At 36.0% G+C, this 15,688-nt stretch overlaps 1 protein-coding gene across 2 annotated transcripts in view; it reads right to left on the reverse strand.

The window, feature by feature from the left end:
* Positions 1-6,086: 6,086 nt before the first annotated feature.
* Positions 6,087-15,688, reverse strand: part of LOC124870292 — a 33,020-nt gene continuing 23,418 nt past the window's right edge. For both annotated transcript variants that reach the window (XM_047368899.1, XM_047368890.1), the window contains 5 exons: positions 12,484-14,272; positions 9,668-9,844; positions 8,333-8,509; positions 7,975-8,021; positions 6,087-7,687 (listed from right to left, as the gene is read on the reverse strand). In XM_047368899.1, the coding sequence (XP_047224855.1) occupies positions 7,164-7,687; positions 7,975-8,021; positions 8,333-8,509; positions 9,668-9,844; positions 12,484-14,272 (2,714 nt within the window). In that variant the 3' untranslated portion in view covers positions 6,087-7,163. The remainder of the gene's footprint in view (positions 7,688-7,974; positions 8,022-8,332; positions 8,510-9,667; positions 9,845-12,483; positions 14,273-15,688) is intronic.

Raw genomic sequence — 15,688 nt, forward strand, 5'->3', positions numbered from 1 at the left:
AAAAGTTAATCACTTAGAAGAAAGGGGGAAAAATGTCAAACAAAACATGAGTTCCTCTTGTGGAAGAATCTACAGCCAAGCAAAGTTTTAGCCATGCTCTCAATCCTCTTCTCTTGAATTCTGAGTTGTTCTAAGCAGTTAAAGTTGAGGTGTATCATCACCTGCTGGTGAAGCATAGCCAGCACAGCAATTTTTTATTGGAATCTTACAAACTGTGTTTTTCTTTTACAACCGACCAAAAATTATTCTCAAAATTCAATTTGTAGAATATAGCTGTATTGGTGTGTCAGCTATCCCAGATCTAATTTGTAAAACTCAACTAAAACTTTTCATTAATTAACACACTTTGTTACACTTCAATTGCAATACATTTAGATTGTAATTCTGACAGTGTGCATATATAGTTCTAAACATAAAGACTCTTAAAACCTGGACTCTGTCTGTAGTTATCCTCACATAAATGTTCAGAGGGTAAATTTGAGCGAAACTGAAATTTAAACATGCTGGTCATAACAGTCCGTTTCTTTTAGTTACAACTGCAGAATTTTAATTTGTTTGCATTTTTCCTCAGTTTCAGCCAGTTCCTCTGTAAAAAATGAAAATGTTGCCAACAACATAAAACCCAACTTTAATACATCTCTAGATGTTCTTGTCTGTTAAAAGCCAGCTACACAATCATGACACATCTCAACAACACCTCAAAACAAACAGATATTTTGAAGTGTGTATTTCACTTTTACTGCTTTCCTGTTCTGAATAGTTCATCCAGAGGGGGTGTGTTACTTTCACTGCAATGTCACCTTCTTGTTTTAGTTTGATATCTTCGTTTTATGGTTATGGATAAACTGAACATTAGGGAAGGAAATTGATATGCTCTATGACTGTCCCCAAAAGGTGAGCTATTTATTACAAAAACTTTCAGTTTCAAGCATCCAGTATACCAGGTGAGTCAGTCTTCATCCCTGAAGAGGGCAGGGTGTGAGAACAAGTAATGTTATTAATGGTCAGGTCTGTGTTATTTAAGTCAGAGTTGTGTGAATTCTGTAGCAGTAGTGTACATGTGTGATATAAATGCATGTGCAAGATGTGGGACTCGTGGCAGAATGTGATAATGAATGAGAAAGTTAGATAAGTTTGTATGTTGCTCTAGATGCACTCCTGTATAACAGAGCATGTATAAGTGTGTAACAGTGTGGTGGAAATCAGAATTGTCTTCTGTGTCATGATTAGGGATGGGTACCTTTAACGTTTGAACCGATACCCGGTACCTGAGAATCGATACCAGTACTCAGTGGTACTTGTTTTTGGTACTTTTGCGTGTGTTTATGTGATAATAAATGCTAATTTGTTTAATTGTAAAATCTAAAAAAAAATTTTATTTAACATATTTATTTCTCTATATATCAAACAACATCCAGGTGTTTGTATTGTAACGTCTCAGTTTAAACATGAAAACCCTTTAATGCACAAATTAAAACCCAGCCATTTTGCTGGCTGCAGACAACGAGTCGCTAATGGATGCAGGCGTACTAATGATGCCGAATGCAGGAGTTGACAAAAATTGCTCCTCTGCCTTGAGAAAAATCTTGTGTTTAACCAGGTGCTTCCTCAGATTAGTAGTATTCCCGCCGCTGGTCTTGCACGTCGCATCACAAATATTGCAGCACGCGTAATCTGCATCACATTTTGAAATGTATAGCCATATTTCGGGCACTTTCTATCAGCCATCCTTTTTTTTTCTATTACAAAGCATGTACATCAAAATACAGATGAACATATAGATGAATGTCAAGGCTTGAGGGAGGCAAGAGAACAAAGATTACAAACAGAAAAAGGGGAAATAAAACAAAGTTTGGCAGACTACATTATAAATTCAGTACAAATTGATATAGTCTTTAAGGCTTTTTCATTGGTAAAGTACTTTAAAGAAGACAAATATGAAGGTGCACAGTCAAAGAAAGTATTAAATCTGGGTTTTAGCTTGGAAAAATGTACAGCTGTGGATGTGAAATTTTGCTATTATTAAGTTTATAACAAAGACTTTCTTATTTGGGATGTTCAAACAGAAAAAAACACATAATATAGTTTTAAAGTTAAACGGTATGTCCAATTCAAATTTTCTTCTAACATACAAAAATATATCTTTCCAAAACATTTTGGTATAAATCCCAGAAAAGATGAGTGATAGTTTTCTCAGGGTTGTGGCAGAATGAACACAATGGGTCTACATTAGGGCGATATCTAAATATTTGACTATTAACAAGATAACATTTATGCATAATCTTCAGAGACACTTCTGGAATCTTATTAGTTATGCAGTATTTTTTCTGTAATAACCAAACATTTTTCCAACAAGTATCACTAAAAATATTATCCCAGAAAAATGTAGAAGCTGGTTTACTTATATGGTCTCCTATTATTAGTTCTCTAATACATTTATTATTGGTTTTTCTACTTAAGAATGGGTCAGAGTTGCCAATGAATAATTGTTCTTTTAAGTAATTATTATGGTGTTGAACAGAGGTTGACATTAACATTTTCACCCCGGAAAGAATAGCATCAAACACGATTGCAAATTCTTTAGGCAGTACAGGAAAGTTATATGTGGTCAGAAATTCATTATAAGAGTAAGTATTACCTTTTTTGTTGAAAAGTTGAAGTACACAAACAATACCTACGTTATAACATTTTTAAAGAAAAATAGATTTGTGTTTAAACCAGATGTCAAATTCCAGCATAACAAGTTTGTGGAAACGGCAAAGTTTAACTGGGATTTTTTTCAATACTGTAATTACATCTCAAAAGAAAAGATAAACCACCTAAAGCTTCAAATACATGTGTTGAGACGAAGTTCCATTGAGGGTTTGGATTCAGATACCTTTTGATCCACTTAATTTTAAAGCAGGAATTCAGAGTTTTAAATCCACCAGAGCACAATTTATTTATCATTAAATTTTTCTGGATAAGATGAACCTTTTAATATTCCTAAATTTGAGCTGATCTCACTGGAAACCTCAAGTGCGGAACTAGCATATACCAGACTGGAAAGACCTTCAGCTTTAGAAAGTAATATAATGCCAGGAATGGATAAATCTCTCTGTACCCACATGTAAAATGTCTTCTGGACTAAAGCAATAAGGGGGTCGAAATTTTCACTTGATCTTTGGTATTCTTCTTTTATGATACAAATACCAAGATATTTAACTTTATGTTTTATTGGATTTCCTGAAATGGAGCTTAGACAAAATTTCAACTTGGAAGACTCACCTCTGCTTCAGGCTCCGTCTAACTACTCCACCACGTTCTGCGCTCCAACCAATCAGCTTCTGGTCTACATTCCTCCTCACTCAATCATCCCTCCAGGCTTCGCTTAAAAGACTTTCTTACGCAGAATCTCCTGCTCTTCAGCTGAGCTTCAACCCTCCTCCAGCCCATCTCAACCATCAGGCCTCAGGCTCCTTCCAACTCCCTTATCTCTTCCACTCCACCACCAATATCAGGATCCCGGGGGGGAAGACTTCTCTAATTCTATCCCTAAGGTGTTCATTCAAACTCATGTCATTATCCGCATCCATGTCTTCCACTGAGGTCCGAGCGCAAAAGAAAACAAACGTTACCTAATGAACTTCTCTAATTGCCATCTCTGTGTTTCTCTCATTTGTGAGTCTTTTCGGGTTGAAATTTCTGTCATATGGCAGGTTTTGATTGGAAGCAATTCACATTTAGAGAGATTAAATTTGAGACCAGAGGCTGAAGAAAAATCATTGAGCAGTTTAATGGCATACTCTATTTGAGTGTAGTCTTTCAAAAAAAGAAAAGGGTTGTGTCACCGGCCAGTTGGCTGAAACACCCATTAAACAGCAGTTCTTTATGAAATGTGATAATATTTGCATAGGTAAAAGGAACAAAAACAGTGAGATCAGACAACGTTGAACATTAAATCTACGAGTTGTCCCATGGGACAGTTTAACCAAACTATCACCTAATGCATATAGTATTGACTTTTTAAACTGCTCACCAAAGCCAAAGAGGTTTAGCACTTTAAACAGAAAATCATGCTCCAGTGAATCAAAAGCTTTACAGAAGTCAAGAAAGAGAATAAAATTATTTTCTGATATTAAGTCAGAGTAGTCTAATAGGTCTAATACAAGCCTTATATTATCAAGATTCTCCAATAACATCAGTACAGTACAGTTTTTAATTTATTAGCCAGACATAGTGCAAAGATTTTACAATCATTATTTAGTAATGTGATAGGTAATTGTCTAAAATCAATACATCTTTTTGTGGTTTAGGGATTAGTGTAATTAGACCTTGACCTAATGTGGATGGTAGTTGTTCTTTCTGTATACTTTGTGTAAAAACATTCAATAGAAAGTGAACAAGTTCAGCTGAGAATAACTGATAAAATTCAGTTAGCACATCAGTGCCTGGAGATTTGTTTATGTTTTTCAATAGCACCCAAATTTATTTAAGAGTTATATGCAAATCACAAATTGACCTTTTGACTTATCCAATTGTTTTTATATCACCAAGATTCTTAAAAAATCATCTATTTGAGTAAGTGGACTATTTGAGGTATATAGCATTTTATAACTAGCATTATCTACAATAGTACCATTTGAAGAGAGTCTGTTTATACCGTTTTTATTTTATCTTTGTTTTCCCAGTTTAAAAAAGTAACTAGAATTCTGCTCACCCTCCTCTGACCATTTCACTCTTGATCGTACAAACGCATCTTTAGTTTTATTTATGTATAATTCATCTAGTTTAAGTTGTAAAGACAGGAGTTCAGGTTACTGTAGTTCAGATGTGGTTTTCTGGCTCTATCAGCCATGTTTTGGAAAATCAGCCACTTGTCCACTCCGTCAGTGTCACAATGATGCTTTTACGTGCCAAAACATAGTACCGTGTGATTTTATGTGAATCGGTACTCGGTAGTACCGACAGGATTCGGTCGGGACCTATAAAAGTACCAAATTTGGTACCCATTCCTAGTTATATGTATTTTTCCATAACTACAATGTCTCATTTCTTGTTTTTATATCAAAGTATCAACTGACAATCCGGGAGTAGAATTTCAGTGCTCCACGAGTGTCTGCCAGTGAATTAACCAGATAAAAAGTAATGCCATTATTTATAATTTTAGTTTGAAGCATCTAGCTTCCTGAGGTGAATAAAACATGAGCATAGTGTGCTGTGATAAAAGATGTTACTATAGTTACATTGCTGTATTACTTGAGACGTGTTTGCGTTGATTCTTCGGCAATGGTGCACACACGCGGTATACATGATGTGTGAGACCAGTGGTGATCATGTGCCCTAAAAATCAGCTGGCTGGCTGGTTTCTGTGGTAATCAAGTTATGTGCGCTACAGTGTTAAATGGGTAGAAAGGTGATGTCAGAGGGTTATGCTCCTATGGCCTCATGTCACCATCTCCATTAAAATGTGTTGCTGCTAATATGCAATACTGGAGTGGCATCTCACTGGATGTTACTCCAACCAATCACATAGAGCATTTCTAAACTTTAACTTAATACAAATGAGAGCACATTATTGGCATATCTTAACAATAGGTATTAATTTAGTCATTAGCCAAAATGTATTTGACTCTAAAAACAACTTTTTGATAAAAATGTGATTTATTGAAATGAATTCATAACAAATCCCAAATTCAATCACAAATTGGAGTGTCTATGATAAAAATTAAAGACTTCTACATGCTTTGCAAGTGGAAAAAACCTGAAAAATCACCAGTGTATTAAGTACTTCCTCTCTGCACTGTATATACAGACACACAGGGCTCTGTAGTAATAGTTATCTATTATATATAAGCTTATGTGTTAGATGTGTTAGAAAGAGGGACATTTTTACTAATTATTTTAATCACAATATATATATTGTAATCTTAAAGCACATTTTAAAAAGACATTATTTTATTACTTAATATTAAAGGATATAAAAAAAACTTGTGCAAAAATGAAAAACCATTTTTTAAACAAATGTCTAGGAAAATATGTTTTTAAACCCATGTTTTCTTGAGAAAAGGAAAAAAAAAAGTTAAATGTGTCAGTCTTTATAAATAAATTTTTTTATTGTTTTAAATTGACATCATCAAATACAGAATAAAAAAGTAGTCAAAAATATTTTGGATTTCATCCAGTAGTAAAAAAATACCTTTTTGTATTTGTTAAAACTGAAAATGTATATAGTGAATTCAGATATAAGGAAAACTACTGTCAGCTGCCTTTCACCTTATTATTTAAAGTAAAAACAGAAAAGTCTATTTTAGCAGTAATATCACACATAATAAAAAATATGCAGGCTACAGTTTTGGAAATTTAAGTATCTTTCAGTGATCTTTTAGATTCTCCTTTAATTTTAGTTCAGAACCCATCAACAACAAGCATAACATAAAATGAATCTATTTAACCCATTTCAAAGCATTATGAGGAAGTGTTGGTTTTCTGCTTTTTGCTGTAGTCATTAGATTTGTCTCTGAAACGTATCTGATTAAAGCAAATTTTTGAAAGCTTTTTAATAGTCTGGAGTAGCGTGCATGCCCAAACTGACACTGCTGGTAAATCTAATGGTAATTTGATTTTGGATTTATTTTGAACATGAGCTCACTAGTTAGCAAATACCCCCTGCAGGAAATTTCATATTGCTTAGTGAATAGTAGGTTTTTGTAATGTCTAAACATTGTTTAAATAAGAATATCAGCCTCTTTTTTATTATTCCAAGACAATTTTAAATAGTTTGACCTTTCCATCCAATTGAAATACAGCTCTGTGGAAGTCTGCATGTCAGTCAATGTGTAAATTACAAAATAAAAAGATTATGTGGTCAAGTACTTTCATGCTTTTGAACCTAAACACTATAAATCATTTAGAAATAAGTTATTTAAAAAAACACAGTAACACTCAATGTTTGTCTCGTCTTCTGTCCACTAACTGCTGGGACTCTCTTCACCTGCCATGTAACCCTAAATGGGACCAAGTGTGTACAGGAAATAAATGGATCCATGATCAATTTGTCTTATGAATGAGAGGAGAGCTAGGTAAGTTAGGACTTTCTGCATGGCTTCAAGTCCTCTGTATAGCCAAAGCTCAGTTTATCCCCTGCTTACAGTGTTTCAAACCTGCGCCCATCACTGATAAGTTTAAAGGTCACTCAAAGTTATGGAGCCTTTCTGAAACCAGAAGGCTGGAAAAAGCTCTGCTGTGAATTTTGCTTTGAAGGTATGAATCAGGCTCCGCCCCTCTGATGACACACTGTAGTAACTCAGAGTTCCTCCATCCCAGTCAAGAAACACACCTATTTTTTCACAAGGAGGGACATCAATTTTTATTGATGTCCTTTCATGTATGGCAGTGTATCCAGTCTTGTAGCAGAGCAGATTCCAGGACCAATGATTGCATCCCAGTCCACCATCACTGTTCCAGGTCCTGCCCACATCTTCATATGCCACAGCAATCCCCACCTTGCCTTTCCATTCCACTTCCCAGTAGCAAAGTCCTTCCAGGCCTTCATTACAGAATATCTGGCTCCTCTTGAACCTTCTTTCACTCCAAGTTCGCGTGGGTACCTCCTCCACATTACTTGTAGTTTTTGCTTTTTTGTTTTCTTCAAGCAAAACAAGCCGTCTGCTAGCTGTGTTTTCATCAAATGTAAGATCTACACCGTCTGAAACACAAGAACATGTTTTTGTATATTCTAAGGTAATTGAAGAGCAAAGGGGTCAAATAGAAAAAATAGATTAAGATTTGTGAAATTTCAAACACTGACATAGTTTTAGAACATGTACTGTCTGAGCCACATTATAAAAAATTATATTAAATGATGTATTTGATTATCATTCCCAATTAGCTACCCCCGATATAGGCGATAAGGAAATTCTAATCTTCATTTTCAGATAACTATGTTTCACCGCGTAAAATTAAAAGATAAAAGTGCTGGGAAAAAAAACTCACATTTATTCCAACCAGGTTTTAACCGATGTTTTCCTCCATGGTCAAAGCTGTACACAATAAGACAAATAACATGCAGGTCTGTTTATTTCATATTGGAAAACTGTTTGGAAAGGCTTTACATTTTGTTCCTTTCTTATTTTGTAAGAAGGATCATGGTAGTGAGGGAGCTGAAAAGAATAGATCTGCAAAAGTATATCCTTCTATCTTATTTAGCACACAGAGCATCTATTTAGTATAAGTCAACAGTTCTTAAACTAGAATTTCAGCCAAGCAATGCAAGAAAAACTGGGATCCTCTGATTGCTGTTAAAATAGCTCTGGTCAGACATGATGCATTATATTCTCATTTATTAACTCACCACACTTTCTCAAGCTTCTTGTCTGGATTCTCAACTATTGCAGAGAGAACGCTCATCCCATTTTCTCCAGGGTGATTGTAAGTCAGATCCAAGAGCTTAAGAGAGGAGACTCTATTGGACTCAATAGCTTTGGCCAGAGAAGAGCAGCCGTTGTCTGTCACCTGACATCCGGCCAACCTTCAGAAACACACAAACAATTTTGAATTACAAGGACAGCACAATAAAATTAGAATTATGGGAAAAAATTCAATATTTTTTGTCAATCATTTTAGAAACGTATATAGATTTATTACACAGAGTGAAATATTTCAAGGCTTTATTATTTCTAATTTTGATGCTTATGGCTTAAAAAATAAAAATCAAGATTCAGTGTCTTAGAAAATTTGAATATTACACAAGATAAATAAAAAAGGATTTTTAAAATAAAATGGCAGGCTTCTGAAAAGTATGTTCATTTATCCGCACTTAATACATGGTTGGGGCTCCTTTTGCATGAATTACAGCGTAAATGTGCTGTGGCATAGAGGCAATCAGCCTGTGGTTCTCCTGAGGTGTAATGGAAGTCCAGGTTGCCTCAATAGTGGCCTTCAGGTCATCTGGTGTCTCTCATCTTCCTCTTGACAATCCTCCATAGATTCTCTATGGGGTTCACCTCAAGCCAGTTTGCTGGCCAATCAAGCACAGTACCACCATATTCACTGAACCATCTTTTGGTACCTTGCAGTGTGGGCAGGTGCCAAGTCCTGGTAGGAAATGAAGTCAGCATCTCCATAAAACTTCATAAAGCAGAACGAGCAGGAAGTGCTCTAATGTTTCCTAGTAGATGGCTGCATTGACCGTGGACTTCAGAGAACACAGTGGACCAACACTGGCAGATTATATACCCCAAACCCAGACTGTGAAAACTTCAAGCTGAACTTCAAGCAACGTGGATTCTGTGTCTCTCCACACTTCCTCCTAACTCCGGGACCTTAATTTCCAAATGAAATGCAAACTTTACATTTATCTAAAGAGAGGACTGAGCAACAGTCCAGTTATTTTTCTGACTCCAGCTTATGTCCATTCCATTAAGTCCAAATCTCTTAAGGCCGCGCTGCATTGATGCAATTATTCATGCAAAAGGAGGCCCAACTAAGTATTAGTATTAGTAGTAATTAGATGTTAAGCCACTTAACTCTGACATATTTATTGTGAAGACATAGAAAGCCTTAACTCTTGGGACAAACTGGTTTATAAACTCAAAATTTGTGTAATACTTACAATAATTATTACAATTAATTGCAATACTGTGATTAATTTGTTACTTTCCAATCAGGAAAGCTAATGTGAACTTACTTAAGAATTTCAAGTTTACAGTTTATGTTTTTCAGCCCATCAGCAAGCTGCATCACTCCAGCATCCAGCAGATCATTATGGCTGAGGTCCAACTCTGTGAGATTTGAGGATGGATAGCTGAGCACTGATGATGTCAGACCATGGCAAGATTCTTCAGTGAGCTCACACCAGCTCAGCCTGTAAAAAAGATCCATAATAAAGCTATATTGTAATCTAGAAAAGTAATCAAAACTTAATTTGACTAACCCACATCGTTGTAAAATGCCTTGAGATGACGTATATTGAATTGGTGCTATATAAACAAATCGAATTTAATTGAATTGAAAATGCTAAAATGTTTAATCAGCATGACTAATGATAGCTCTACAAAAAGTGCAAAGGATGTACTGTGTGGCATTTTAAGCCTAAACAGAAAACTGAATTGCTTAGTGTTTTTAATGATGTTGCTGTCTCTGGGAGGAAAAAAAAAACACTGTCATCAGTTCCTCCATTGCATAAGAACCTTTTGGAAAGTTCAAAAGCTTCTGAACTTGACCCAATTTTTGGAGCGACTGGGCTGTGGTGGGAGCAGGCACTTAAGATGAGAGGATCCAACAAGCCCACTTCTGCCCAACCTTGTTGATTGATGACCACTGGGTAAGAGTTCTGGACAAAACCCAAACCAAAAGCTTCCGATGGCCAGGTACTGGCTTGTGCTAATCACTGGTTATTGTTTTTGTGCTGCTCATTGTTTTTAAAACAAAATAGAAAATAATCCTAAGATGTTTCTAAGAACTTCACTTAACACAACTATCTGCAATGAGAGCTATTACCTTCTATGTTACCATTTTATGGACATAATTAGTTTCATGTTTCAGTGACGGATTTTGAGCTATGAGCATTAGAGGATGTTTGAGGTTTAGGGAGAATGATATTAGAGGGCTTAGGAGCTTGGTGTATTTTTTGAAACTTAATCAATCAGACAGGTTTTTGTATTGTTGCCTGAAATGCTCATCTCTACACCCAAGTGGGAATGCTTTCAGTGTGAGTCTGATTATAAAGTAGTTCAGAACGACAAGTTGTAACAGAAGACACAAAGACAATGTGTAAAAACAGATGTGGTTACAGTTGTCCTTTCAGATCAACATGCTCTGTTGAAGCACCTTCTGAATAAATTTCACCATTAAGTCTTCTATAATTAACACCTACTATCAGTTAAAGTGAATCTGATCAATCTGAAATAAACTTCTGCTGTCCCAGTTGCATTTTCCATTTTGCATCCTTTAGCTAAAGTGGTGTTTTTCAGAAACTTAAACACAAAATTATCTCATTCTAGAAATGAAATTTCTAATGGGGCCATTTGAATAAAATTCACTCCAGACGTCAGGAACAATCTAATTAATCCATACTTCAAAGAGACCTTACAAAAAAAAATAGAAACCATAAATAATGTACTTAACCACAATGCCATCAATGCACACCCACTGCATATTGCTCCACTGCTGAAAAAAACAACCTGATGAAACTTGTTTACAGTTTAATGCAAAAACCAGCAAAAAAAAAAACACTGGGACAATAACGGGTTGTCAGAAGAAGCCAAAGCTGAAATCTTTGGATGTCACTGCACCCACCATGTTTAGAAGAAGAACGGTTCTAAACATCACCATAAAAACCCAGTGCCAAAAGGGAAGATTGTAGCTGGAAACATCATGGTATGGGCTGTCTTATAACATATTGTACTGGCAGATTTCTTATTGCAAAAAAAGAATATAAAATGTGAAAATGTATTAGCATGTAATCGATAAGAATCTGAAGCTAAAACAAGTGTCGATTTCCAAACAAGACAATAGTCTCAAATACACACCCAGGGAAACTCTCAATTGATTTCAGAGAAATAAAGTAAAACTGCTATAAATATTAAAATCTATAGACCAGAAAGATCCCCCAGAACCTTCATGATTTTAAGGCTTGTGGGTAAGAATTGGTCAAAATTACACCTGAACAATAGCAGCACGGGGCTAAATCCTAATTTCTTCACACCAACATAACAGGTACTTTTTTAAAGTCGTAGCATACATGGTAAGATAGGAGACAGTGTGACTGCACCTTAAAAAACATGTCCACAGTAAAAGATGGTAATGTAAGCATCAAGCTTCTGGGTCAGCCCTCCTTAGATGGACCTAAGTTTTTCATGAATCTGAATGACATCATGGACAGTTCCATATACCTCTTGGGTTTGACACACAACACATGAAACTCAACATAGAATTAGTTTTGAGAGGAAAATTAAAGTTCTGGAATGGCCAGGCCAGAGTCCAGAACCAACCCAGAAAATCTGTGGGCTCACCTCAAGAGGACTGTGAACAAGAGATCCCTTTACAATAAGATATATTTAGTGAACCTTTTGCAAAAATGTAATGGGCAGAAATGTCAAGTCAAAATGTGGTACCCTTGGAGACCCATAATAAAAAAAGTTCCATGCTGAAACTGGATCATAAACTGCTTCATGTTTAGGGGGGGCAGACATTTCATTTTTGTTAGACGGGTAAAATGGCAATATATCTGGAAAAAGGTTTGAAATAATGCATCCTAAAGACCCTGCATTTTAACTTGCATTATTTAATAAAGTATGTTTTAGCATTTTTAGACTCTAAATTCCAGAGGTATAAGAAGTAAACTATTATTTGATGAATAGAATAAAAATAAAAAAACTATTTTGATCCCTAGGGGAAATTTCTTTGTTTGAGTGGTTCAATCTAAAAACATTTGAGCTACTTGAAATAAAAAATGTGCCACTAATGAAAATAATATTTTACACAGATTTGTAAAATACTTACAGAGTGGTGTTTGAGACTCTGACCACTGGCAGCATTCCCAGAAGAACTTTCTCTGATTTCAGGTACTTCTTGAGATCAAACACTTCAAGCTTCTCATCTGATGTCAGCAGCACGAACGTTAAAGCTGACCACTGCGAAGTAGTGAAATGTTCAAAGGGTTTTGTTTCTGAGTGAAGATAATTTTTGATTTCTTGAACCAGGGTGTGGTCATTCAGCTCATTAAGACAGTAGAAAAGATTAAGGTTTTTATCTGGGTCACTGTTGTTCTCTCTGATCTTTTCTTTGATGTATTCAGCTGTTTCCTTATTAGTGTCTTCATTATTAATGGTCTTTTTCAAAAGCTCTTGGAGAAGATCCTGATTACTTTCCATAGAGAGACCCAATAGGAAGCGAAGGAACATGTCCCAGTCCCCATTTTTATTCTCAAAAGCCTTGTCCACTGCTTTTTTATAGAAGTCTGAGGCAGTTAGGTCTGAGGCTGCTGAGGTCGGTTCTATGAACACCTTTTCACCTTTGTTACTAAATGAGTAGAAAACATGGAGAGCTGCCAGGTACTCCTGAATGCTTAGATGGACAAAGCAAAACAACTTTTGCTGATAAAACCCATGGTCTTCTCTTTTGATCTGAGTGAACAACCCAGAGAAAACTGCAGCTTTAGTTATATCAATACCACAACCGGTCAAGTCTTCTTCAGTGAAGAGAAGGATTTTCTCCTCTAAACCCTTAAAAGCAAGTTTTCCCAAAGATAGGATTGTTTCATCATTACTTGCATCACAGCATGTCTCCATTTCAGATGTTTCAGAGATTGGCTGATTGTTACCAAATTTTACTTTTGTCTGTCTGCGCAGGAGCAGAAGGAACTGTGTGTACATGTCTGTCAAAGTTTTTGGATGTCCTTCATTTTGATTTCTGGTAACAAAGTCCTCCAGAACCTTTGACGTGATCCAGCAGAAAACAGGGATGTGACACATAATGTAAAGACTTCTTGATTTTTTCACATGTGTCAGGATTTTATGAGCCATCTCTTCATCACTGAATCTCTTCATGAAATACTTTTCCCTTTGTTCATCATTAAATCCTCTCACTTCCGTCATTCGATCAACCTTCTGAGGAGGAATGTTGTTGGATGCTGCAGGTCGGGAGGTGATCCAGATTTGAGCTTTAGGGAGCAGGTTTCCCAGGAGAAGATTTGACAGCAGAACATTCACTGAGGTTGGTGTTGCAACATCTGTCCATTTGCTTATTTCTCTGAACTCAAGATCAAGGCGACATTCATCAAAACCATCCAGAACAATCAGAATCTCATACTTGTCATAGTCAGTTATTTCAGAGGTCTTCAGAGCTGGGAAGAACTGATGAATCAGATCTTTTAAACTGTGTTCTTTGTCTTGTCTCAGATTAAGCTCTCGGAAAGGAAGTGGAAAAATGAAAAAAATGTTTTCGTCTGCTTTGCCCTCTGCCCAGTCAAGAATGTACTTCATTGAGGCAAATGTTTTTCCTATGCCAGCCACTCCAATGGTGAGCACAGTTTTAATGTTTTGATTACTATTTGCAGGTTTGAAGATATCACAGTATTTGATGGTTGTTTCTTCCTTCACTGTTTTGAACTTTGCATCCTGAACCTGCTGGGTCTCATTTATAGCCCCCTCCCCCTCTATGATGTAGAGGTCAGTGAAGACCTCGTTTAAAAGAGCTGAGGTCTTCTGCCTATCAATCCCTTCAGACACACGAGTAAATTGCTCTTTTAGTTGAAACTTCAGTTTCCGTTGACTTGTAATATCAGGCTTCTCTAAAAATGTAAATAAACAAAAATACAAATTAAAATACTTTTAACACACATTTTTATTATATATTATTTTGTATTAAATATAAAAAACAATTGAAACACAATAAAAGAATATCAAATATTTCTGCAATTTTTACCTATTGCTGTGTAATAAAGAGAATATGTTGTAAAAATTTTACGTTGGTCATTGCAGTTACAAGACTGTGACAGGTTTTTTTGTAGCGTTGGTACTAGAAATACAATCACGCTGTGGCTCAAACTACAGAAGTCTCTTTCTGCAGCTCACTTTTAGTGACATTTAGTCAAAGCAAACTCTTGTCCCCATGAATAGTATTTAAAGCATGTGTTAGGTTGCTGTTCAGTTCTTATTTTAAGGCCTGAAAATGCGTATGAAAGTTGCTATTGGTGATTGATCATACAGGGGAGAGATTGTATTAGTTTAAAAAAAAGAAATCAATGAAGCTTCAAAATCATCCATAAGTAACAGTTAATTTTAGTACTGATTGTTCATTGTGCCAAAGTGGTGATTGTGAGGGTAATGTTTTATTCAGTGAAGTGAGTAAATGGTTGAGATTACATGGGGATGATTGGATGTGAGAGCAACCATAGTCATGATCTAGATATTTTAGCTGAAGAGATAGATTATTGTTATCTGTGAAACACTTGTGGAGTGGAGTCTTTCTGATGGCCAAAGGCAACAATTAAAAAAAAAAAGATAAGTGGGATAATTACATCCATCCTTGATTGTGCATGTGAGTAATATCTCGAAGTTTTCCAAGTCTGATTGTTCAATCCGAAAGTGAACTTGTAGCCATGTTAGTAAATTCATGACATCACTGGTCAAGTCAAAGCAATTTTCTCCACCAAGAAAGGAGTTGATTGTCTATTTCCCAGACATCACTGTGTTTATTGTTCTGTTGTTCTGTGGACTCTTTGGTTATTTTGTATAAATTTGTGAAAAATTATAAGATTCTCCACACATGGTGAAGATTAATCCAGTAAGTTACTTAGGTTGTTTCCTCTGTATTAGCAACCTAGTTCTATTGTGATCCAAAGTTATGATCATTCAGACATCAAGTGCATCAAATGCATGTGCAAGAAGGAACAGCGCTGCCTTTCTTTCTTCCATTCTTAAAGTAATGCTGACCTGAAGCTGTTGGTGCCGAAACTCAAATGTCAGCCTAGCTTATGCCCCTTTTCTATTGGCCCGATTTAGCCCGGTTCCACTCTGCTCGCTTTGTGAATGTTTCCATCACTGCTTTTCTCTGTACCAGTGTTGTGCCAAGGTACTCATCCCCAATAAAATTTGTATTCCCTGCGTCAGGAGCTCGCACTCGGCAGGAAGAGCAGGCCCAGTTGTTTCCGCCTCAATTCTAACCAACTAGACGTGGAAGTAGTGATGCTTTACTTTTGTGAAAA

Source organism: Girardinichthys multiradiatus, chromosome 1, assembly GCF_021462225.1.
Source record: "Girardinichthys multiradiatus isolate DD_20200921_A chromosome 1, DD_fGirMul_XY1, whole genome shotgun sequence".
In the NCBI taxonomy this organism is placed as follows: domain Eukaryota; kingdom Metazoa; phylum Chordata; class Actinopteri; order Cyprinodontiformes; family Goodeidae; genus Girardinichthys; species Girardinichthys multiradiatus.